Source organism: Larus michahellis, chromosome 6 (genome assembly GCF_964199755.1).
Source record: "Larus michahellis chromosome 6, bLarMic1.1, whole genome shotgun sequence".
In the NCBI taxonomy this organism is placed as follows: Eukaryota; Metazoa; Chordata; class Aves; order Charadriiformes; family Laridae; genus Larus; species Larus michahellis.
Window position 1 is genome coordinate 73,143,655 of NC_133901.1, and position 26,632 is coordinate 73,170,286.

General features: G+C 40.4%; 1 protein-coding gene across 2 annotated transcripts in view; it reads left to right on the forward strand.

Moving 5' to 3' along the window:
• The first annotated feature begins 795 nt into the window (after positions 1–795).
• Positions 796–26,632, forward strand: part of PPP2R2D (protein phosphatase 2 regulatory subunit Bdelta) — a 29,633-nt gene continuing 3,796 nt past the window's right edge. Inside the window, exons 1-9 of one of the 2 annotated variants that reach the window (XM_074590098.1) lie at positions 796–1,038; positions 1,703–1,795; positions 15,506–15,603; positions 18,460–18,625; positions 20,352–20,464; positions 23,136–23,313; positions 24,189–24,353; positions 25,801–25,970; positions 26,057–26,148. In XM_074590098.1, coding sequence (XP_074446199.1) covers positions 1,002–1,038; positions 1,703–1,795; positions 15,506–15,603; positions 18,460–18,625; positions 20,352–20,464; positions 23,136–23,313; positions 24,189–24,353; positions 25,801–25,970; positions 26,057–26,148 — 1,112 coding nt within the window. In that variant the 5' untranslated portion in view covers positions 796–1,001. Of the gene's footprint in view, positions 1,039–1,190; positions 1,371–1,702; positions 1,796–15,505; positions 15,604–18,459; positions 18,626–20,351; positions 20,465–23,135; positions 23,314–24,188; positions 24,354–25,800; positions 25,971–26,056; positions 26,149–26,632 lie in introns of those variants that run through there. The other variant, XM_074590099.1, reaches the window with a different exon arrangement.

Genomic DNA, 26,632 nt, shown 5'->3' on the forward strand with positions numbered 1-26,632 from the left:
CTCTTACTCCGTAAGGAAGAGGGTATACTTCTTTTCTCAAAGATCACAACTAACCAAGCCTCTGTTCATCAACCATTTTGCTTGTATTTCCTACAGCCAAAATGATTTAGGAAACACCTAAGATTTAAGACATGCCAACTCAGACCTGTTACCTATCTAAGCACTTTGCACTTCCCTAGAAGTAGTAAGAGCTTTAAAGTTGATGGTATACCACCAGGGCAGGGGGCTGGAATTAGAGGAGCTTTAAGGCCCCTTATAACCCACACTATTCTGTGATTCTTCTATGATTCTGCGGGACTTATAGGTCAAAAATGTATCAACGTAGGAGCTTGGGAAAAACACACAATTAATTTTGATTTCTTTCTTTTTGGGATTTAGAGATAAAAATTGCATCTTCACAGCTTTCAGTATCTATGCTGATTTAGAAAAAAAAACAATCAGCATAAAATACCAAAACTAAACAGAGCATCAGTAATATTCACAGTTTACAAGACAGAGTGTACATCTCTGCAGCACACTGCCAGGAAGGGCTGCTACCTAAACATTTAAATGCTCTAAGGCACCAGGTGCACACAATTATATGCTATTTACAAGACACCAGCTGTATTTCCTGACACCATCACAGCTCCACCACCACCTGGACTTCAAAAATCCAGACAGGGGACAAGGCCCACGGGCAGCCTACCTGAAGAAGACTGTCCCTCACGCAATTCGGGTCTCCAAACTGCGCCCAGACCCTCCCTAAGCCCCCGGGGCGGGGAGGCCGGGCCAGGCCTGCTCCCCTCCCCTCACGGCAGGCCTCGTGTGGTGACCCCTCACCTGCCCCCGGCTTTGGCACTCGCTGAAAGCGCAAACAGGCAAGCAGCGTGTTCATCGTTTTAGAAAGCATCACAATTAAACATCCGGGAGGCGCGGGGGGGGGGAAGCCAACTCAAAATAAATCAGAAGGCATATCAACGAGGTCGTTTCCACAGCCGTCCCCAGCCAGGACCGAGGCCGCCATGGCAGCGCGGGCCCGCCGCGCCCCTCATCCCAACGGTGAGTTCGGAGCCCCCCACCTGCCCGATGCCGCCTGGGAAGCGCCTCCGCGGCGCGGACCCCTTCATTTTTATCCTTTATCTTCCTCCTCATCCCCCGCCGCCCCTGCCCGCCCTGCCGCGCCGGCCGCCGCCCGCGCTCGCCCCCTCCCTGAGGAGCGCCGGGGCGATGACGTCACCGGATCAGGCCGACCGGCAATGGGCGCCATTTTGAAACCCCGAAACCTCCCGCGGCGGCAGCTCTGTGCGGCGGCGGCGGCTGCGACCCGCTCCTGGCCGGCGCCTCCCCCCCGCCGCAGCCCGCCGCCCCACCGGCACCGTGAGATATGGCAGGTGAGGCCGCACCGCCCGGCTGCGCGGCGGCACCGGTTCCGGCTGCGCTCGGCCCGCCGGGCGGAGGCACGGCGGGAGCCGGCGGGCCGGGCCTCACCGCGCCGCGCCGCTCCGGGTGGCAGCGTCCCGCCGGCGGGGCGGCACTGAGGGGAGCGGGGCTGCCCCCGGGACGCCGGACCGAGCCGCGGTGTGCGGCTGGGGCGGTGGGGCCTGGCGCGGCCTGGGCTGGGCCCGCCGGGGAAGGGGCTGGGCCGGGGGTGGCGGCGGCTCGGCGGGGTGGTGGGGGCTCGGCGGGGCGGCCCTCCCCTTAGCGTCTTCCCTTCCTTCTGCAGGGGTGGCAGGAGGTGGAGGCGGCGGCGGCAGCAACGACTTCCAGTGGTGCTTCTCCCAGGTGAAGGGGGCTATCGACGAGGACGTGGCGGAAGGTAAGGGGAGGGCCGGGCCTCTGCTGTGCCACAGGCTCCCGCGGCTGGTGGCTCCCGCTCCGCCGGAATCACGGGCATAAACACCCTTTTTTCTTGCCTCTCCCAACATCTGTGTCACGCCCGCGCTGGGGGAGCCGGGGCTGGGAATGGCTGAGCTGCAGCATCTCCCCAGTCCCTGCCCGAGGCTCGGAGTGTGTGTTGCCATGACTAAGCGAGCGCCCCTGCTTCCAGAGGGGAGAGCATAATAGAGAAGACACGGTGGCTTCCTCCCGTTCTTTAATTCTAATCACTAGGGAGAAAAGGTAATGACAGTGATAAAACACGGTGGGGGAGAAACCACAAATGGAGTCTGTCAGGCTTGTCAGGTTTCACTCTGATGCAAAGAGAGCAACAGAGTGAGCAGGCAGGTCTGTCATTTGTGCCTCATCTAAAAAGTAGAGTTTAAAGGCTTCCTGCAGCTGCGAAGAGATTTTATTCCTACTTGTTAACGTTGGAAGCTATAAATAGAGATACTTAAGTAAGGAGAATAGGCACAGCTTTGCATTTCTCTGAAACTTTCTTAGCACAGCATGCTTTGGAATAAGTAGAAAATAAATGCTTTAATTGGAAAAAGCATTTCTCTGTATTATGTAGAAACAATGTGAAGTTTTACTTGACTTTGATGAGAAAGTTCTTTTTTTCCTAAATTTTTTGTGTTCAAACTGTTCAGGCTGGCAAGACTGTTGAGAAAAGAAGGTGTGAAGTATGTGTGTGAAAGATAATTCCATGCTGTTTATTTGATTTTTTACTGCATTAACTGAAATAGCTGTATTTACTGTATTTAGTGAAATAACTTGCAGTGCTAGCGTGTGGTCGTCTTGGGTTGTGGATTTCTCTTTTGCTGGATGCAGTAAATATTTTTTCCTGCTGTCTACTACAGGGAAATTATGCTGACAATGTTTTCGTTTTCATGCCACTTGTTTGGCATTCCATTTAAAATAATAGCTATGGGAGGAATAGACTTGAAAACTGCTCAAGAAACTAGTACTCTGACTCAGTTGTTGTTTTCTTCCTTTTTTTCTCTAAATATATTTTGTAACTTGTACTATTGTTCTGAAGTTCCCAGAATTCTTATAAAAATGTATTTAAGTAGCTTTTAGGAGTTTTCCAAATGGTTCTTTTTTTCTTAGGATCTATCATCTCTGTGATTAAAAGCCAGTTCTCCATGTTGCAAAAAATATGCTTCTGTGAGCCTTACTTCCCAGCCAATTAGTGAGCAACATGAATTTGTGTAGAGCTGGAAAGCTTCTTGGTTTTGAAACACCAAGATGTCCTAAACCCAGTTAATTATTGAAGTGCGTAACAGGACTGTTCAAAGAGGAACTGACATTACTGATGAGGCACATCACCAAAGCAGAGCTCTTCGGTTAGAGAGGGGAAAGCTCTCTGTTTTGAGGGAAGGGGAAATAGTGATGGTAGTGCTCAACACTTTTATCCTGGGCTTTTCCAGATGTACCTTATTAGTGTGACTTTTCCTGGAGTGAGGACTTCACATTGTGCATGATGTTACTCCGTATGAGGAATTCATTTTGCTTCGTAGGGCAATTAATATAAGTAATTACTCAGCACCTGGTTTTGCAGAATTGGTACTGGAGTTTTATTTTCCTACTGGGTTACAAGAACTGCTTACAGGTTTTGTGATTAATTGTCTTTATTTTGGTTTGTGGACTTCCCTGCCTCATTAGTTTTTTGCCTTGGAATTGGAATTAAATAAACAAAAATATACAATTTATTTACTAATAATTGCCTGAATTTGATTCAGCAATATGCAATGAGAATGCATTTCCAGTGCTAGATTTTTGGCCCCAGTCATGGAAATACTTACTCGTTACCATTTTTTAAAACGTCTTTTACCAAACTGCACATCTAAATCTATTTGATGGCCCACTGTTGCCTTCAAATAGCCTTGCTGCAAATATTACATAAAACCACTGTGAATTTCATGTAAATTTTAGTGATAGTGAAAACATGCTATTTCTGTAATTTTTTTCTCTCTTCTGTTTTGTGAAAAATAAGGTCTGTAGAGGAAATCTGAAAACCACAACATAAACATAGCTGTCAAGCATATTAAATGCAGGCTTTTTTGATAAATGTTCTTACAGAACATTCAGTAGTTGAAATTACAAAGCCTGATACTCAGGCAACTTAACCAAATGTCACTTCTTTTTGAATTGCAATTCTAGAACACGTTTTATAGTCAATAGTTGTTTCTCATGTGCATTACTTTAATAAAAATATTAACATGGATATGACAAATTGCTATTGTTAGATTTGCAACTGGTATCTCCCTTCTCAGGATTTTTTCGAACAAGGTCATTAATATAGAAAATCATTTTGTCTTTTCTGTGTATTCACTTTCTTCATTGGGTAATCTTTGAAATCTGTACAATGCTCTCTTTAAATAGATGGAGGAATGGAGTTTATATGACCAATGTGGCCTTTTCGAAAAGATCAGGAAAATGTAACAGTTACTGAAAAACTTAGTTTTCTAAACTAGAAAAGTTTAACTGGATTCAAGGAGGAGGATTGGAGGATAAAACAGATATTGAATGAAAGAATTGATATTGAGGATGGCAACACACTTAATTAAAAAAATAAGTAATTAAAAATTGTGTTGTAATTTTGCTGTTAGTGTAAAACCATGTGATTAGTAAATCACACTGCTTGTGAAATGTGTTATTCATGGGTCACCTTTTTTGGTAGAAAGTAGCTTTCTAAATACAGGCCTTTTTTTTAATAATGCTGTCTGAGACCTAATCAGTTTTGGTTTTTCAACACTTAATTTGTTTTGCATGTTCAAAAAGTGCAGTTTGGGGTTTTTTTGGCAAGCAAAATATGGAACAGTTTATTAAATAATGTACAGATATGCTCAAATTCCCTTGGGCCAGATGTTCTGCATATAATCCATAGCCATGTCTGGATGTAATTAACAATGTATTTATATGTAGCGGGCACTATAAATCTTACTGACTTGTGCTAGCGCCGAGTTGGAAATACTGAGAAGAATGTCTCATCCTTGTCAGAACGTGAACCTGTGTGCTGTGGAGATCATGGGTTTCCCATTACTGACATGGGGATTTCTTTGGATTTTGTTTCTAACCACTCTCCTCTACAAGCAGTCCGTATGGGGTTTTGGATTGTGATGAGCTGGTCCCTTCTAGAAACGCTGTTTTAATTTGGCACTGGTTAGCTGTATCTTCCTGGTTTAGGTACAAGCAGCTTTAAGGGTATGGTTACTCCACTAAATGACACAGGTACTGCTTTCCCCTTGGAGCTTCATCAGCTTAAGTGTTAAACTGTTTTATGTGAAACCTTTTTTGAAGCAGGTGAGTATAAAGCCTAGTGTTGCACAGAAACATTGGACACAGTACCCTTTCATAGTAGATGAGCTCCTTGGAAGCTCACATTTGTTAACTTGAGGATGAAATGTTGTGAGGTATTTCACATGAGCAAAACTTTGATCTTCAAAAAAAGTTGTCATTGACTTTCAGAATACTTGTCTTGTATTGGATTTTCTACTTGTTAAGAAATTTTGTATCTACTTTTAATGATCAAAGAAAAATACTGTTGGGTTTTTTTTAAGTTCTCCAACTATTAATTGGTATTGACAGCACTGATAAACTAAAAGATCCCTTGTTATCATCAGTTCAACAAATTCTTTTCTTCTCCTTTTAAGGCTTGTAACAGTGCTAAGTCAGTCCATCTCAGAAGTCTGTCAGAATGCAGAACACAAATAGAGAAGAAAACCATGATCTAATAAAAATACATTGGACTATAATCCTGTAATTGTTCTCAAGTTTGGATACAAGTGATTTAAAAACACTCTTAGTGTTAAATCGTCTTTACAAATCAGTGGTTTAAAAACAGTCTCATGTATTGTTCAGGAATTTAACTGGCCTATTCTCACTGCTTTTAAAGCTAATTCCAGCATGATTTCACACTTTTAAAAAAATACTCCAAAATAGGTACCTATTTGACATCTGGTTAAAACTGGATGGAAGAAATGAGAGGATTGATTGTTATCTTTAAGATTTATTTTTTTCTGTAAGAACTGGAAAATATGATAATAATGACTCCATTATTAGGCCCTATGTCTTGTTTCCTTTCATCATAAATAATTGGTTATCCCTAAAGATGTCACTTATTACTGAAATGGGGCAGAAGATGGGTTTTTAAGCTGTGGGATTATTTTTTTTTTCCTTGAAGAAACAGTATTTTGCCATAAACAGGACTTTAGATGCCTGCTCTTTTGCCTTCCCTAAGACATTATGCATTTGTCACTGGTTTATGGTGATATGTAGTCGTGTGCTTTTGCCTTCATCCTTTGCAGTTCACCACATCTCTGCTCCCAAAGGACTGCTGTGAATATTCTGAAGAGCCACCATTTCTTGCAGGCACCAAAGATTATGAAAGTTTCCTTGATCTTTCCTGCTTTGTGTGTTGTATGTGGTGTTCTGCATAATGCATATGATGACATAATATTGACTCTGGGAAATGTTTTGGTGTTTTTTAAATGTGGGCAGAAATAATGTTTTGCAAACAGTGCTGATCTGAGCACATGTTCTATAGCGGTTTCCTGTTGGAGAAAGTAGTCTTAATGTGTCAGGTAGACCACTTTAATCTTGAGTCTTCATATGATCCAAGGACCAAGAATTTGTCTTCACCCTTTATTTCACAACACACTATTCTGTAAAAATGTTGTTCTCGGCCAGTAGTAGTTAATAATAAGTGTCCTTTTGGGTGCCAGTTCTGTCAGACAACAAAAACACCAGGGTGTTATGCCACTATATATTAAAGTATAAGTACCTCTGGAGACTATTAAGAAAAGGTGTTGTGTGCGAGAAATGCTATAGTAGAGAGTTTTTTGAAGTTTCTCTCTCTGTCTTTTAGAATAGTTAGAGTATGACTCCTCATAGTATGGAGGCACAGATTCACAAGTGAGTAGCTATGCTTTAAAGAGGAAAAAAAAGCTCCAGTTGATCTTCAGGCTTCATAAAAGTGATCATTTCAAGTGATGATTTCTTGGTTTTCTGTGGAGAAGAGAGTCTGTCCTGCTACCTAGAGTACTTACAGTGAATTTAAGTCTGTAATCTTTACCATGGTATCAAATTTTGATTTTTTTTTTTTTCTGGCATATGCACATGATGGGTTAACGGAACTGCAGGGGCAGGAGGAGGAGTATGAGTACAAGTACATGAGAATGTTTAGCATTCTGAGAATTGTGAAAACAATATCTGTCTTTTTTGTAAAGGAAACTAGGAAATTTATGGCCTAGTGAAGACCTTAAAGGCAGTCAGAAGTGGTACATAAATGCCTTATTTCGCTGTTGAAGTTCATCCATAGCTTTTGTATCTAGCATCTTTTTCCTGGCACAGATAAAGTAAAAGAAAGGACAGTCTTGTCAGAAAACTACAGAGGTTGTAAGCTTATAGGCGTTAAGGGGGTGGGGAATTCTCAATACCGGTGAAAGACGGCAAGCAGAATATTAAAGAATAGATAAGAACATGCTTTAAAAGACTAAGCAACCACTAAGCTACAAGAGAATACGAATTACTGGATGTGGCTGGATAATACTTTGATTAAAAGGTGAAGCTGCAGGAATGCATAGCTTATGAATGAACGATAAACAGATTGAGTATGCAGTGAGTGTCAGTTGCAGAATTGTAAGGTGGAAACGCAAACTAAAACATTTTGAATTGTGGGAATACAGAAATTAGTACAAGTCTTTACCTCGGTATTGTGAATGTGTGACCAGTGAGAGCCAGTGCCGTTGGTCTCCCGCAGAACAGTGGGCTGTGGTGGCAGCAGGGTGGGTTACCTGCTGACCCAGGGAGTCTTTGATGTAGTTCCCACCCGCATCCTCGTTACCTTTGTTGAGTATCTGAACATCTGGGGGAAAACTTAATAAAAAATGGCAAAACGCACTTTATTTAAATTTACGAAAAAGAGACAAGATGGTATGAAAGCTGCAACTGGAAGAAAAATTTTATTTACCCATCATGTTAAGACTTTTATTAACTCCTAATAAAAGTATAATGAAAAGTATGGCAATTAGCTACTTAGAAAAAACTTAACAGAATAACATGAATTAATTAAATGTACTTCTAGTAGAAGAAAGGTTATCGGAATTACTATTCCAGAGGTTAAAATATAATATTGAGGAGATAGAGTTGCATAGAGAATACTGGATCGTGTCCTGGATGTTATAAATAGACTCCATAATTTCTCATTGCTTGTGAGAAAAGGCTCAGCAAGCTTTGGCAAGCATGAAGGTAACATTTATTTCTGTCTTACTGAACTTCAGCCTCACTAGTCTATTTTCTTGCTGCTGCTTTACCCTTTCTTTGTAGTAGCACATCTAGGCAACTACATGCACTTCAAACTCAGTGAAGATGGACTTTTTTTTTTTAATATAATTCAAAGAACTTAACAGCATCAAATTAGATCTGGTTTCATTGAAAAGAAAACGCAAACTTAAATAAATGAGGGAATTGCACTACTTGTCTTTTATGAGATGCAGACTTAGGTGACTGTTAAATCGGCTGGAGAAGTGTTTGGTTTGGGGAGTTTGCTGGCAGTCCGGCCTTTGGAACAGCTCTCAGGAACAGTTTGACGCCTTCTGTTGCTTGTTTCCTACCAGTTTGGTGCAGTGCTCCGAACAGAATGGCTCCTGCGCCCCTCCTTCTTGGAGACGCCAAGTGGCTTGGCTCCACACTGGGTCCAGGGCATGTGGGAGCTGACTGTCTTTCCGAGAGAAATGCTCATGTTTGTAGTTTGCCACAGCCTGTCAGTGGCAGCGCTGACTTCACCCAGTGTCTGCTGCTTCTCCAGCCGGACTCTGCTGGCCAAGCCACCGCGCGTCTCTTGGCACAGCCCAGGTGCCCTCTTCATGCCCTTGGTTGACCTTAAATCTCTTAAAGGATTTAAATTACTTCAAACACAGAGTTATTTCGGACCAAGTTAAACTCTAGCAGGTACTTAAAGGCAATTCAAGCCATTTTGCAAGTTGTTTGAGTATTAGGGCATAAAAAATTGTTAGACTTGATGGATACTTTAGATGGGCAGAGTGCTTATCAGTGTAAGCTGGAGGAAATTTGATCTGAGCAAAACTATACCACTTTTGGCTTATTCTTCTGATATATCTCACTTCGGTGTTAATTCTTCAAATAAATTGTAAAAGTGGAAATTAAAAATTGAGTATGTAAAGTGGCATATTCTGAAAAATAGTTGATTTTTAGTAACTTCCATGTATGTGTATATTGTTAAGTGATTATTGTTACCTTTAAAGTTCAGTTCACCTTTCAGTACAATTCCGAGTTAGAAATCTGATTTCTATCAACTGTTAAATTAAGAAACGATGTTTTAGGAAAGATTTTTAGGAGTGCTTAGGCATGACAATAACAGCAATACCCATCTTGGGCCATCCTAATTGCACAGCAATAGCAGCCTGTTTCATTGGCTGTTCCGGCAGCCGTAGTGTGGAGAATCCTCATTCACCGGGAGAAAAGGAGTGGAGGGTGCAGAGGTGAGGAGAGAGAAGGGAGAGGCTGAAGGCTGGAAATGGGGGCTGGAGGTAGTGCGCTGCAGTGACTGGCACTGCTGGTGCTGCCTGCCCCGACACGCAGAGGAGGAAGGCAGGTCTGGGGAGAAGCGGAGTGTCTGCCAGCAGCTCTCTGCTGGCGCCTGGCGTGGTGACTGTAGCCATCCAAGTGTGGAGAACTGTCAAACTTCACACCAACTGCTTCCCCCCTCCCTGTCCCAGAAGCCTTTCAAGCCTAATAGATGCCACTGGAGATGTTCAGGGAGTGTTCTCTTGCAGTTATTGTAAAACAAGTAACAAGATGTTGTAAGGCCTTGTGTGTCTGTAACCTGTTAAGCTCAAATATGATTTTGTTTTTTAAAACATTTTTTCTATTATTTACTGTTTAACAGGTGCTAGCCTCTAATTTTTTTCATTCTCTGATTAGCCATTCCCTCTAAAAGGTCTCTGTATCTTTTTTCCTTTGTTAATTGTGCTTCTTTTATATTCTTTTATTTGAGTCTATCGGAGACTTCACTTAGTTGCTCTGAAACACCATGCCATGCCCTGTATGGGCCCCAACTGAACATGTTTTTGCCAGTTGTACCTCGGAATGGTGTGTTGTCACTGGCTTTTGGAAAAGAGCTCTGTTCATTCTGATGTCATGCCCTAGAGTTCAGCACAATGTCACAGGTAGATCCCAGCTTCTGATTTCAAGTTGATTTAGAGCACACAACCTGCTGTCGTGGTACCGCCTTCTGTGCGCTCTGCTTCATTCCCATCAGCTGTACAAGACCATGCAGTGTCTCCCACAGCTTTCTCCGGCTGTAGAATAAAACAATCTGTAGAAAAACTGCATATCGGAGAGAAAGGTGTGTCACCTTTGATCTTGATTACAGGCACAGAAATGTTCTATGTTTAGTTTCCTCTGGCAATCTCCCTTCCAGTTGATGCCAGCCTCTGGCTTTGGTCCAGAGCCAGTCATTTCCTCTCAAAGCATGAGCCTCTTCAGAGGGTTTCATAGTGCTTAAAGCAGGGCATTCTTTGGGTCTCTACCACAGGTCATGGGAAAAGGTGCTGTGTATTAAAAGTATTTCTAAAGGGGAAGGACAAGAGACAGGCTTGCTAACATGCATTTTTTTGTCAGTCTGTACTGAATGTGAAGCTGTATGTTGTCCATTACATATCTGGAAAATTTTAGGTTTAAATCCCCTAGAAGTTGGAGCAGCCCCTTTTTAGGTAATGTTCGAAAGCAGTGACTGACTTCCTTGCTTATTAAATGTCTGAGGAGTGGGTTTTTGTCAAATGTCTTTGGGTAGCTCAGAAGAATGAGAGAGAAGTTGATGTTGCTTGTGTGGAGTTAGTGTTAGTCCTAAGCATGGACTACAGCTGCAAATTCATTAATCTGTTGGGTGATCTATGAATTAATTATGTTTTTTCAGTTCTTCGATTTTAACTGAAGTAGGAGCATGCAGCCAGCTTAGAGAGGAAAAGTTCACGGTAGCTAATTTTAGGTATCTAATTTAGATGTTCTGGATCTCTTTGCATTCTCCATTACCTAAACAGAGAGCGCAGACACTGCTATCTGTGTCAGTTAGAAATACCTAGTATGAATCCTTTGTGGGATTAAATTAGTTTGCAGGTCTAAGCTTGCTGTCATCTCAGAATCCGAACAAATGTTGGTCTCTCATTCCTGGCCCCCTCCACCCCCCAGTATAACTAGCCCAGGAGGCTTTGGAGGTTATAGACCTTCAACAGAATTATGACAGAAGTTTTGTAATCCAGGGAGGTTAATATTCAGCAGTGATGTTAAAAGGTTTAAAGTGTTTATACTGAATTTTGAGACTTCTATCAAGGTTTACAGGACAGTTTCCTGGGTCACTGAGAATGGTTTCCACTACGTTATGATAGAGATGGATATTTGTAACCTTCTAATGTGTTGGAAGGGTGTTCACTACCCATGGAAGTGTTTAGTGCTTTTAAATGTGGGGATTCCACAGAATCATAATTTAGTTGACAGACATTTTCCCTCATGCTCCTTTTAATATACTAGCTTTGAAAACAGCCAGGAGTTTCCTACTCTGTATGCAGACTGTAACTGAGTTAGAATGCCTTTCTAAAAGTGGAGCTAAACATTATTTTTTCATGTCTGGAAAGAACCAAATATTGCCAGACTAATATCATATTGTAAAGCCATATGTCTCCCTACTCTCCATAGTTTACAGGAGTAAAGTTTATGTGACTACTTCCAGAGCAGAGGGTCCCAGCCACACTGGGACAGAAATGGAGGGGATGTTGGACAAAGCTCCCTGTTTCTAGAGAGTCGTAATCACAAAGGTGTCCTGTACGGGAGAAGAGCGTGTTAGGGTGCTGTGCATCAGACTTTCCTCTCCTTGTGTCCATTGCCTTGTGAGTTACTTGGCTAGTACAAGAAAAGGCTGAAATATCCCACGGGGAAATAAAACCTTGTGCTTGTACACAAAGCAAAAGATATAACGTATAATAAAAGAGCTTTAAAATTTCCAAAGTTAATGTGATGATTAAGAACCCGCAATGACTTGCTTTGGTATTTTTCTAAAAGTTTTAAGCTGATTTGTAAGTAAAGAGCTGAGGTAGGTGGGTAATGTTGAGCAGAACACAGGGTGATTGGTTTGGAATGGATTTTGTGGTTTACCTCTAGTCTTGAGTATTTTTTTATTTTTTTTATTTTACTTTCTTTGAGATAGTATAGTGCTGAGGATACTGGATGGAATTACCTTGGGGATCGATATGTTTCAATTAAACATGCCTACAGAGAAAACTGTTTTTAATTCATACTTTTATATATATAAAAAAATTATAGTGCTGTTAAAAAAAGTTGATTTATCATATTCTGAAATTTTTAACTTAGAAAACATCTGAAGAAAGTATCTATATTTTTGTCCTTATGTCCCCTCCACTTGTTTCTGTATAGCATGTTGGCGATAGATTTTTACATACTGTTTCAGTGCTGATTTAAAATGTTAAGCTGCTTTTTCCAGTTGGCAGTCAATTAGGAAAGAGAGGCATTCTCCACTGGCAGCATCGTTTTACCTGTGCATGTTGCTTTTGCACTTCCACCTGTACTTTTTGTTTAAAACCATAGAATTTGGGTGGTGTCTTGGTTTTAGCATGTTTCTACAGCTGTTACCATAAAGGAGCCCAGGATGATGTTTGGCGGCGTGGCACTGCTGGTAAAGAATGGCTGTGTCAGACACCTGGTGTTGACAAATGCATGTTAAAGCAAAAATGGTGCATGGGGTACTTTGATGGTATACATGGGAGAAATAAACAATATGTTTTTCCCGTTCTGAAACTAAGTGGAAAAGTGGCTTTTGTGACTGCTTGAAGTGATTGCATATGTAAAGGAGTCGTTTATTTCTGCTAGATGTTCACTGATGTCTCAAAGGGTAAAAATGATCCATGCTAGAATGGCTTTCAGATTTTTGTGGTAGTGGAATATTAGTTTTCCTACTGATAAACCTTTGTGACTTAAGGGCTACCTAATGTTTGAGTAGAGCACTGAAAACATCATAAAATTACTCTTATCAAGCCGCTTCAGTGCTTACCTCATTGGTTTGCTGCTTTTTTCCTTAGTTCACTACTTTGTTGTGGTGTCTCTTGAAATGCCTGAGTTTTTTCCTGTGTGTGCTTGGGTGATACTGGGATGTAGGATTTTCTTTTTTTTTTTTTTTTTATTCTAGCACTATTGTCAGTCTTGGAGTAGAATTGAATTAAGGTTACATCTCCAGCTAGTTCACCGAGTCCCGTTTATTTACGGTATAGGAGAGGTATTAATATTGATTATCTGGTTTTAGTGTATCAATAGTCTGAGTTTTCCTTAACCTTTCAAAGAGGATCAGAGACCCATTCACATGGCAGCTGACAGACCTTGTGTCATTGTTTAAACTGAGGCATTTTGCTGCTTGTTTTAACACTGAGGTTCAGTGAAATGTTATTGTTGGGCTCAATGGGTAGGTACAGTTTTGGCAAAGTGGATCTTTATGATAAGGGGAAATAAGTAGCTTTTCTATTTACATTTTTGTGTTAAACACATGTTGTACCACTCTGTAGGTTTTTATTTATGTATATGTGTGTATAAAAATACATATTATTTAAGGATCTGTGTATATATATCTTAAGGTTTTATCAGTGTTGTGCTACTAGAAGCTCATAATTCTAAGGCAAGCTCTAAAGTAAGAGATCATTTAGTCCTAATGAAACCTTTATACCATATGCTATTTTCTGTAGGTGACTACTTACTGCTGTAAATTCATTTTAGCAATTTGGAGAGGGGGAGGATTGTTTGGGGGCTTTTGTGTTTTCAATACTGTCTACGTAGTCTGTTATGGAGACAAATGGCCACGTACCAGAAATTGGCTACAAAATGTGGAACTGATGTAAAGAGAATAGAGGGGTTAATTTTTATTCTGCCAGTGTTTGTGGTGAAAAGCCAGAAGAGTTTGCTTCTTAATTACTTGGCAGGTGGTCATCAGGAAGGGTCAGGTTTGCAAAGAGCTGTGTGGTTGATGGCTTGAGGACTTGAGGTGGTGGTCGCTGGAGCTGGGCACACAGTGGCAGGTGAGGGTTGTTTTGAATGGAGGGGAGAGGGGCTAGGGAGACGAGTTAGAAACTAGCAATGTACTTAACTTTAAAAAGTATCTCAGCTGAGGAAAGATTGGTGTTTTCACTATGGAGTACATGCAGCAAAGGTGTGGGGTTTGTTCTTGTGTTTTGGATCTGAGGATTTGGGATTAGCCATCGTCCTGTTCTCTACCAAAATGGAATCTTTTCATCACCTTTTAAGGAAAGGTAAATCTAAAACCAGACACATCCAGAAGCATGTTAGTAATGCAATTTTGAAGGCTGGGACAAATCTCTAGGAAGATATTTTTTTAATAATAATAAATATTTTTCATTTAAATTTATTTTAATAATTTTTTAATCAAAGAAGGTAAATTATGATCTCTATACACTAGGAGAAAACTGTTTCAAGGGCATCTGTTAAAAAAAGATGAAATACGAATTGTGTATCGGGAAAACTGATAAGACTTCCTAATCACCTTCCTCATAAGAGGGGGGGGATTACTGAAAGAAATTTAAAAGATAGCACATCAAAATCAATACAGGAAAGTAGTTTTCATCTAGTCTCCAATTACAAACTCTGAAATTTATTGATATCCTGTACATCAAATCTTACAATTTTTATAGCTGCATAATATAATGAAATATTTGCATGGCTAGCAAGCAATAGTATGGATACATGTTTACTTAAAATTTTATGCCTAGTGGTTTGTTGGTTTTGTTGCCATATGCCCAAAACCTATGACAGACCCTGTGATAGCCCCTTATCTCTCTGCCCCTTGCTTAGAGTTTGTTTAATGGCAATTATTTCTTTATTGCCACCTCCAAAGATTAATTGCGGTGTGCAGAGGTGAATAAATACTAGTTCTTTTCAGGGTTCAGTCCCAAGGGCAGTGGCAGCCTTTTCCTTTGCTGTCCCGTTCCTCCAGCTGCAGTCATCTGTGCCTCTTGGTTGTTGTATGCCTGCTGGTGCTTCTGCACACAGCTGCTTCAGGAAGCTCAACTGGAAGAATTTCCTCTCTTTTTTCCTTCTCCTCCCCCCCCCCGGCCGGCAGAGGGGGGAAGCCCAGTTCAGATTCCTGAACTAACTACATGACCATTTGGCTCAGGGGAAAGGCAGGTTTCCCTCAACCTGAGTTTGAGCAGAGCAAGCTGCAGCGCTGCCCCGAAGGAATACTGCAGATGAACGGCTTTTGAGGTGGTTCTGACTTTTGGAAGCTCTGTGCAGGTGTATCTCCGTTACGTATTTCAGTATTTACTGTCAGCAGGTAGAATACACAGTTTCAATTCTTGAAATTATATTCCTTCTCTTGTAGAATTGAAGGCCCTCGAAAGCTTAAAAAACTAAGAAATGAGGAAGTGTTTTAGATTGTAAATAAAACTCTGTTAAGCTTTGAAATGTGACTTACTTTCTCGATACTAGTGGTATAAATTAAGAAGTTGTGCTGTTGCATTAATACAGGTTGTAATTTTGGTTTGTGCTCAAGTCTTGAAACATCTTGATTTGCTTTACACATTAAAGTGCTCTTTCATTTCTGTTCTGTTTACAGCTGATATTATTTCAACAGTTGAATTTAATTACTCTGGTGATCTTCTTGCAACAGGAGACAAAGGTGGCAGAGTGGTTATATTTCAAAGGGAACAAGAGGTCAGTGACTTGAAAAACAAAAGTGCTGTTACTACACTGTTCTTGTGTTGCACAGTCCCACTTCATCTTTTCTTTTCATGCTGTGAAGTTTAAATGGTTGGATAGTTTTCTCCAATTTAGCCAAATTTCTAATAGCTACCTCGGTAGCTATTAGAACCTACCAACTAACCTTGGTAGGTTAGTTAGGTGGTGGTTCCCCTCCCTCCCTTCAAAAAAAAAAGTTCCCAAAATCCAATAAGTTTGTTATATATGTACCTGGTATGCTCAGTATCATTGTGCAGAATTGCCTTTGGACTTTCTCCTAAACTTTGCACGTGCCTAGTCACGTCTGGGCGAAATCTGGGATTGTGTTCTTCAAAAAGTCAATATTCCAGAGGCAATTCTCATCCTCTCCCCTGCCACCAAAGAGCATCTTTATCCTTCCCTTTGAAGAGCTGATGAGAATTTGAGCCTTTTGTTTTGAGCCTTCTCCTGGATCAGAAATAACCAAAATTGATCATGGAATTGTAATTCAGCTTGTATGTGTGTGAAGTATGCTAATCCTTAGGTGCTGTGGGACTTTTTTTTTTTCAGCAGAATCCCACTTCTTTCATTGTGTGTTTCAAATAATGCTAAGTTAATGAACAGCCATCCAATATTTTACATTTTGTCCTCACTGTGATACTACTTATAAAATGTTTTACCAAAAGTGACTTACCTTTTACTGAGCAGATTTTGAGAGGCAATGAAATGAAAATACTGTTGCTGAAAAAGCTGCTGAAATGTTATACTACTACACCTAGACAGCTCATAGCTCATCTATCATTTAGTCTGCTGTATAGACTTAACTAAGGCACAGAGAGATCAAGGTCAAAAGTGTCCACCCGCTCAGGATCTCTGACTTTCTTGATGCTTGTTTAGAGCAGAACTACTATTGGTTGGCTTTCAGCTGTTAGTGCTCAGTTGTTCTGTAAGTCAAAACCTAGCTGTCACGTCATTTCCTCACAGGGTAACAAAAAACAAAAACCAAACCAAAAAACAAGTCGGAGACAGGAATATTTTGCTGTCTGCTTGGGAGCACATGCAAAATGGGGAAGAGCTGGGCATAAGGGTCATTTCTCTTGTCATGTGCAGAACTGCAGAATTCCTGGAGTAGAGGAAAAAATCTAAAATAAGTATGTAATGCTGGAACCTCAGTAAAGTCCTACAATCAATATTTTTAAAGAGTGTGGATTTTGAACTAGGTGAACTGGGTTAATAACAACTTAGGATAGTTATAAAATTTCCCATACACTTTAATTTGGGAAGGCAGGCTGAAATGTTGTGCATCGTGCCCTGACCTTGTATGACATGATTTCAGTTCCAAGCAGCTGATTCTTCCAAATGTGTGAGTAAAGAGGGAGCACACTGCCTGGTGCCAGCCAGGGCAGCTCGCTCAAAGTGTGGGTGGCTGGGTACAGAACACGGGTAGCCACACTGAATCGTGTTAGTTGAGAAGACCCTGTCCAAAATGCTTAAAAGTTAAATGGCAAATAGGGAGTAAAATAATGTGCAGTCTCAGAATTAACTAAGACTCCATACTTGTGAGAGATTGCAGGAAAAAAAACCCTTGCTGAAATAACCTTATCAAAGTTGCCATGCCAAGTGTGGAAGCATGAGGGGAGTGTCAGGACAAAGCTTCCCTTTGCAACCTTGTGTTGGCCAAGCAGTCTTCAGTCTGGGAGTCACTGCTGGCTGCTCCCCAGTGCTGCGCTGGCTGTTGGTGGCCACGGCTGCTCCCCAGTACCGTGCTGGCCATCTGTGCCCAGGACAGGGTTTTCCTGCACAGACTCATACCCATCTCTCTAAGTGATTTGCTACTTCTCAAGTAAGTGATTCCCAACGGTGTTTGGGGGAGCTTGTTCTTTCAGAAGTTCTGGGCACTGCAGCTCTATGAGTGGGGTTGCTCTCCAAATGAGAATCACTAACATTAATTTATTTGAAAAGCCTGATAACTAGTTGCCTCAAATTGGATATTGCAAATCTGTGGATACTTGTGACTTTGATCTTTGTTCCGTGCTGCCGCATCTGCCAAGTGAGGATGATCCAAAGGGGTCTTCTAGTTCTGTGAGGGGAGAAGTCGTTAGTGTATTTGCAATAGTCTTTGGTACATCATGGTGAGCACTACAGAATGGCTTAGATGAAAATGTGGTAATCCCAGCCTTCAAGTTTTTATAATAAAAAAGGTTGTCAAAGCTTGCTTACAAGCTCTGATACTGCTTCGGGGCACAGCATGTTTTAAAGTGGGTAGGAGAGGAGCTAGATCTAATGCGCGTACTGGATCTTGCTGTCCCTTCATCAGAATGACTTTGTGCAATCATGTTTTTATAAAAAAACGTGCTTAATTATGTCTTATGTCCTTTAACATTTATTTCCTAGTCTGGAAGTCCTGTGTTATGTCCCCATATTGTGGTGATGAGAGGAATGAGTTTTGGAAAAGGACGGGGATGGAGGTTAGGTGAAGTGCAGAATGTAATCCCATGGAGTTGGTGGTTTAGGCTTTAGGACGTTGCTAACTTCTCTGCTCCGGTTCTGGTGAAACCGCTTGGGAGAAGTAGCGTAGCCCAGAGCTCTTCCAGGCACAGACAGGAGCTCCTTTGCAGACAGCAAGGTCTCTTGAAAGTGCTTTGGTGTGCTAGGTTCTAGGAGTACACACATAAAGATATGCTTTTTTAAAAGGAAGTCTCTGTGCAATGTATTGATACTAAAATAGAAACAGTATCGTAGAGTAAAAAGTAAAATTCATTAAGATCTGTTGTAAAAAGTTTATTTTCTGGTTGACAATTTACTAATGAACTGAGTAACATCAGCTTCAAGAAATATTGTGTTTCCTTGCAGAATAAAAGCCGTCCTCATTCTAGGGGAGAATATAATGTTTACAGTACCTTTCAGAGTCATGAACCTGAGTTTGACTACTTGAAAAGTCTAGAAATTGAGGAAAAAATTAATAAAATTAGGTGGTTACCGCAACAGAATGCTGCTCATTTCCTGCTGTCTACAAATGGTAAGGAGATTTTATTTTTGCAAAATAACTTTTGATGTCATTTGAATATTATGTCACCTGTGAATCCACTTCTGGGGTTTTTTTCTGGAGTGTTTTGTGGTGGTTTTAATAATGTCTTCTCTAGTTATATGCAAAATACGTTTTGATTGTAATACTCTGTAAATTACTGATTTATGAATGTAAAAAATAATGAAGCAGCAACAGAATAGTCACAGTTATAGAGCTGCGTTCTGTGGATAAACTGACCATGCTATCATTTTACATACCCTGTTACTCTGCTGTACTGGTTTTGTATAAATGGGTTCCCAGTATGCTGAACTGTCGCAGAAGTCTCAATTTGACTTGATCATCCTAATTTTGAAATTGATTTTTTTTGTGATCTCAGATGACTTTTTAATAAAAGAGTTTGAAATGGAAACACTGTGGTTACAATGCTCTTCTTGCTTTTCCAATACCAGAACATCATGGGTGCTTTGAAAAGCAACTGTTTAAAAGACAATCAGTCACTCTAGGAGGAGTATATACCATTTTCACTGTACCTTAGAATATATAAAAGCAGTGCAAAAATTGCAAGTTGGTAATTACAAGTTTTCATGCACTTTGTTTTTTTTTTAATTTATTTCTTCCAGTGTTTTAGTAGTGGTTATTAGGTATTAGGTGTGTTTCATTTTGATGCATCATGGAGCAAGCTTGTAGCTGTAACTGCAGAGACTGTGCATGGAAAAACTTGCTCATACCGTCAGAGGAGTGCACTTGTTCCTAACAGTTTGGATGACTTTTTGCCTTGTCCTTAAATGACTTTATGTAAGGGCTAATATTGTACCTGCTGTACAAAATTTTAACAGTGGGAATGACTTCTGTCTACTGGACTTTGAAATACAAATAATCTTACTTTGATTTAAGTCTTACTAAATTTTAAGCAGTCTTTAAACTGTGTCATCGTAAGTGCTTTAAAGACATGCAGTAGCCTGGGGAGAAGAGGTTTGTTTCCAGTTTGCTAAGGATCTCTCTCCTGGTGTATACTTACTCGATTCCCCTAGTAAGACCTGGGAAGCTCGTGCCCTTGGACACGGAACCCGAAAATAATGGGGCAAGTCCTGTTCTCACTTACTGCCTCTGGTTGTCTCTTAGCAGACACCTGGGACAAATCTGGGTTTCCTTAAGGTAGTTAGTGTAATTAACTCATGGGTTTGTTGGGGTTTTCCCTAGCATTTGTCTGTTAAAAATAATTTAGATGGTCATACAGGGCTTGTTGGTGAATTTTGGTGGTTGGTGTGCGAAACTTCCCTTGTGAAGGGTCGTTTTGGTGAAAGGTAGTCATGGGCCTTATTGTTCAGGAAGAAACTTGTATTTTATTCAAACTGAACATTACATTGGAGTTAAAATGGAATCTATTTTTTTTTTTTCCTCTCTGTTTACTAGTATTTTCATGCATTTCCCATCTGCACCCTCCAAGGGCGTGTGTCTGGTATATTTTTTTTGTTTGTTTCTCATGTATCAATTCTGCTAAACAATATAGCTGGAGGGCGAAGTACTTCTAGTACGGGTAGGGCGGGCTGTACTCCCGTGTTACGTTGCTGTTTAAAGGATTCCCTCAGGGTCCTTTCTGTTGCAAGCGGTGGAAACCTGGATAGATGAATAATATCCACTCTGCTGACTCCATTATTTAGTGATTTTATTTTGAATTTAATTCATTCTCAAGCATGTGACTTTTTGTTGATTTTAGATAAAACTATTAAATTATGGAAAATAAGTGAAAGGGATAAAAGAGCCGAAGGTTATAATTTAAAAGATGAAGATGGAAGACTTAGGGATCCTTTCAGAATCACAGCACTACGGGTATGTTTCTGCTCTCTGACTTTAAATATCTTTTTGCATGTACTTCTCTACCTTTGTAATACCAAAGCCGTCAACTGAAATGTGTAGATTAAAAATGATGCTTTGGTCAGGGTCATTGAAAACTTTTATAAAAAATGGAGACACTTCTTTATACAAATACAACTATTAAATAAGATTCATCTGGAAAACTTGAGGCAAACTTTCATGGTTATAATATTATAATGAATTATTAACTTCCCAATAGTTTGGTTTTTCTTCTTGGAACATTTTAGCATATTTAAAACTGATTTAAAATTTAAACTTTTTAAAAATTAAAATATTTTGTTAGAGACAGCCTTCATCCACCTCCGTTTATTCAAATTGTAGAAAAAGATTCACTGATTCATTGACAGCAATAAAATATAACAATGTTATTCAAGCCTGAAAATGCAGCATTTTGAGCACCTGGCTGGGCCTGCACTGCTTCTGTACTCAGTTCATAGAAGGCAAAGGCTCTTCCTCCTGTCTTCTTAAAACAGTCTAAAGTCTTAGTGCAACATGAAGAAAAGTGCAGGGAAGACATTTCTTTCGGAGGCCCGTAGCACACTGACTTCTGGCCATGCCTGGTGCGTAGAGCGCAGTGCTGCGGTGGCTGTGCCGCTGGCTGGGAAGGAGCAGGAGGGGCCCGGGGTAGCCCATGTCCACCCTGGGAGCTGCTCTCTCCCACGGGCAGGGAGGGTCCTTCTGCTTGGCCAAAAGGCCATTGGGAAGTTAGGAAGGATTTGGCTTTGATTGTATTGATAATATTTTTTTTTCCCTCAACATTACTCACGTTTAACTTGTTTGGCTTTTTTCTGAGAAGACTAAAAAATTTAAATAGGGTGCTGGGTATTCTGTGGGTAGGTAGAAGGTTGCTTTGTTAGAGGCAGGTTATGAGAATGTGGAAAATGTATACTTGAATAGTCTTGACACTTTTCCACTTGCATAGTGATGTAGAATTGAACTGAGGGTCTCACTACTTTCAAAGCCAATGCCACCCCTAACTGTATAGAGGCTACGCAGTCGCAAGTTTTTGTTGGGGTGTTTTGTCTTGCTTTTGCTTAAATTGAAGATTTAACTGAAGCTTTAGGTACACGTGAGCCTAATGCCATGATCATGTCGGGAAAGGAGATCTGCTTCCTCTGGAAAGTGTTGTTTTACTCAGCGTCTGGGAGCCAAGATCTGATTGAGTATTCTATTGAAAACATCTAAAAACAAGAAAATAAATTATGATACAGTGACATATCCCAGTGGTTGGAAGTAGGTACAGATGACATTGTACAACCTTGCCCTTATGCAGGAGCCTTATACCCACCTGGGAACACACAGGGTCCAGAATACGGCCTAACGGTTTTACCTGGTACTGGCTATATCACTGAAGGGAGTGCAGTAGCATCTTCTTTAAACACTAATATATTTAGGAATCATCATGCTGAATGGGGGGAAGCAACAAAAAGCAAGAACCTCTCTTGTACAAGTTAGTCTTCTAAATTTGCTGCTTTTCTGGGAAAGGACAGTTGGGCTGAGCTGCAGACCTTGCCAGGCACTACGTCTTCCAAGCAGTGATGGTGGAATCAACCAAGTCTGAGCAACAATTGGCAGAAGGGGAAAAAACCCTTGCCTAGAGTTACTTCCATACGTTAAAATGATCAGGTTTTGGAGATCTGGAGCACATGGACCTTGGGCTTTTATGGGCTTTGTTTGCATGTTTTGTTACAGAAACCTAATCCCCCCGTTTGTTTATAAAGAAGTAGACATGGAGAAGAAGCAGCACTTGAGAGCTGCACCCTTTGCATAGGGACCGTGGCATTTCTAAGTACCATTCCTGATAATTCACATTAACGTATTTTTGATTTCACAGCCAGGCTAGGAACACTCATGTGGTGAGATAGGGAAATTGCCTAATAAGAAGTAATGGATTAATTTTAATCATTACAGTTTGATGTAAACAGACTGTGAGATACAAACATGGTGAAAGCAATTACAGAGCTCTTGGATTAATTTGTTTCTTGTTCCAGGAAGAGAGATTATCTTGGACACTGTCATAATTTTTTTTTTGGTTGGCTGGTGTAGGTTAGTGTTCTGTTGAACTGTGTGTACTGGAACAGCGCAGGACGTCCTTGGGCAACCTTAAAACTATTCACTCGCTGCTCAGTGAGGAGCTGGAGGGAAGCTTAGTCCACTTCACCCCGACAAACCCTATCACCCTTTAGATCAGGTAGTTGGGGAAATAGGGCATCATGTATTCCGAAAATCGTACTGACTGTTCAGTGAACACATCAGGGGTTTTCTTTGCAAACTGCTCTTAGCAATTTCACAAGCACCCCTCGAAGACATGGGGGGCATTTTTAAGCACTTGTTTCAAATGAACAGAATCTTTGAATATTGTTAGAGCAACACGCCATTCTCCTGCTGGGTGAGGTACGAAGCTGCTGTATTTGACAGGTAACTTCTGCACAAGTCAGTGGCTGAGGTTTTGTGTTGGTAGTATGGCAAGTCAACATTCATAGGTTATTTTATTACTTGCTCAGAGGATTTGAAAAGTATTTAGTCACTAACTGAAAACAGAAATCTGTGGTGTGCAGTTCACTAATATCTTCTGAATTAGAAATCCGGTTTATGCCAAAACTGACTGTTCTTTTTCATGTTTCAGGTGCCAATATTGAAACCCATGGACCTAATGGTAGAAGCAAGTCCCAGAAGGATATTTGCAAATGCACATACTTATCACATAAACTCTATTTCAGTAAATAGTGATCATGAAACATACCTTTCTGCAGATGACCTAAGAATTAACCTATGGCATTTAGAAATCACAGATAGAAGTTTTAGTATCCTTTTTTTGTTCTCTATGAACACGGGGGCACATCTAAGTTGTGTATGTTTGAGAATCACTTTAATGTTACCAATCAGAGTAGGTGTTTGAATCTAGGGATTAGAAGATAGGATTTTAAAATCTGGAGGTTTAATACAGTGAAAGCAGGCCTTAAGATGCTCTCATTCTTTCTTGAGTGCAAGCATTCTTCCCATGGAAAACTGCCAGTAGAAATATCATAGATAGTTTGGTTTGTAAAGAGAAAATGAGCAATTTCGGGAGCATCCTGTATTTGTGGAGTTCATTTGACTTAAGAGTTGAAAGATTTGACAAGTAGATTCTTCGTTACTGTAGATACTTCTTTCCAAAGTTTAAGGTCTCTTAACGGATTAAGTGACACTTCTCCTAAAGAAAACAAATTTTAACTTTTCCATGACAAATGATATCAACTGCAGAAACAATTTAAAAATCTTTTTTGCAAGCATGTGTATCCAAAACTAATAGTGTGTCCTACAATGACAAATCTGCAGAAAATAAAAGTAAAATAATGCAGTAAAATAAAAGTTGCCGAAATACTGGGGTCATACGCAAGTTTTTCTAAAACTTTAGGTAAATAGATGAAGTATATTCAGTGTTCAATAGGAAGTGTTAAGAAGGAAGCTCGAGAGGAGTCTGAAACTATCTCCTGCATCTGCTAAAGTTAATTTGTAAAACCTAGATGATTTATTTTTCAAATCTACCCAGGTCACTTTAATTTGTGTAGATTTCACATGGTGGAAATTAAGATCTTGCCCTGTTTTTCTACGTGGTATTTTTAACATTTTTAAATAATTACCTGCTAGAAGTGATTTGAGTGTGAAATGTTATGTGCCTTTACAAAACCCTTCGCAGATATTGTAGATATAAAGCCTGCTAACATGGAGGAGCTGACGGAGGTGATTACTGCTGCCGAGTTCCACCCTCACCACTGTAACGTCTTTGTCTACAGTAGTAGCAAAGGAACTATTCGACTCTGTGACATGCGCTCCTCGGCCCTCTGTGACAGGCATTCAAAATGTAAGTTAGGCTGCATCTTTGGTCAGTGGGTTTCTTACTTTGTTTTCATGCAAGATAGAGTGTATAGGCTTATAAATAAACGTACCAAGTTCTGCTTCTTGGTAAAGAGCATACAAGGTAAGGGGTGGTAGTTTTGTAGAATGGAACATTTTAATTGTCTTGTTCTAGGCCATCAACAAGCAGAAGTGTAGCATGAGACAATTGACGATCTGACTCTGCTCCTGTTTACCCATTTATGCATCATAAAGTGATGGGAACAAGTGCTTTTGGCACCAGTGAGACCTGTCTTCTGTCCAGACTCAGTCTTGGTGCTTCTCAAAGGTATCTGCTTATCAAATGCCAGTTCAGGGCAGTTTATTCACCTTTGTGCATTAGAAACTGGGCTGATGCTGCCAGAATCCATTTACCGTGTGACCATTTGCAGCTCCTCGCATAGAATTAATTCTTAAGAATATGCACTGCGTTTGAAGCGAATTTCCAGGGTGAAGGGTGAACGCTCTGTAGTCTGCTGAGCCACCTAAACTTATGTAGGTGAGGAGAGCTTTGCTGTTGAAGCCGTAAGGATAACTGCCTACGCCTTGCACGCGGCCTTCTGTTTCTTGTTCACTACTGTAATAGCTGTGGTTTGTTAGCATTACTAGTCCTGTGGGGTGAGCTACCATACTGATGTTTGCAGGTAAGCTTTCTATAGCACAGATAAGGTTTTCTTATTGGTGGAAGGAATTTGTGCAATGGGATATGTAGAACGCTAGGCCACTTCATTTGCTTGACTTAGCGTTGCATTAAATTACTTAGAAGCACTTTAATTTTTTAACTGCTTGTCACTGAATAACATCCTGTTAAAAAGGATCTATTCAAAACTGAAATACATAGTTCTGGGTAGCTTGTGTCATAAAACATTGACTCCAAGATTAACTCTTCGATTTAAGTAGTGTATTTCTTTATCTGCTTTCGAAAAGCATACCAATTGCGTTTCAAGTGTAGATACTAATACTTCATTTCGGTAGGTTGTGTCGTACAACTCTTGTTCAGATCTAGAGAAAAGTACATTGTACAGTAGTCTCAAAATGCATGGGTCATGCATTAAGATACTGTGTTTGGGATGCTGGTGTTTTCGTCTGCTGCTGTTGACCATGATTTGTAGATCAGGTATAATCCATGTGCTGGGTTTTATCTTTTTTCCTCTCTCATTCATCTGTAAGACCTGTGAATTGTAGTTTGCTGGTGCTGTGCTCCAGTCGCGAATGTTGGAGATAAGCATCTAGCAATCTGATGACTAAGAGCATAACGTTGTTTAAAAAGAGCTTATTTTTTTAAAAGCATTTAACAGCAACTTTCTTTAAAAAGAAACTAGCATATTGATTTAAAATTTTCCAAGTATGGAAAAATGTTTGAAGCTGTAAAACTTGGTATCGGTTTAATTTGTAATCGTGTCTTCTGTCTACAGTTTTTGAAGAACCTGAAGATCCTAGCAGCAGATCATTTTTTTCAGAAATAATCTCATCGATATCTGATGTAAAATTCAGTCACAGTGGTCGATACATGATGACAAGAGACTACCTTTCTGTTAAAGTGTGGGATCTCAATATGGAAAACAGGCCTGTAGAGACATATCAAGTATGGTGGTCAAGTTTTCTTAAATATCCCTTCTTTTCCCTTTTCTTTTTCCTTATATCTAATACCAATTTAAATGTTCCAAAAAGGTGCATGAGTATCTTCGAAGCAAGCTTTGTTCCCTTTACGAAAACGACTGCATCTTTGACAAGTTTGAATGCTGCTGGAATGGTTCGGATAGGTAAGTTGGGGGGTCCGTTTTGTTTCAGCTAAGCAGTACTTAACTTTAAGAATGCAATTCGTTACATTTCAGTCAACTGGGTGGTTTTTGGCGGTTTCTTGTTGGTTTTTTGTTTATTGTGTTTCGTGGGTTTTTTTGCGAAAAGACTTAATTCTTCAATCCTCCACCCTCCAGTTGCAGAAGCGGAATAAACTTTTGTGTGTCAATTTGCTTCTAATATAAACTATTGTTGAAGTTTTATATAGTCAAGACTGGCCATTCCAAGCCATGAAAATGTGATTTAGTTTCATCCTTACAGTGTATACAAGAGCATGCATTCGGTGTCTTGCAAATTGACTCTTCTTCACATACTTTCTGTAGGCTAAAGAAGATAAAACTCTGTTAGATAATAACTTGTATTTCTTGCTAGCAGTGGAAATACATGTCTTGCCTGCAAGTTGTGGAAGTATTACAACGGGCTAGCAAAGCCGCTGATTACTACCTA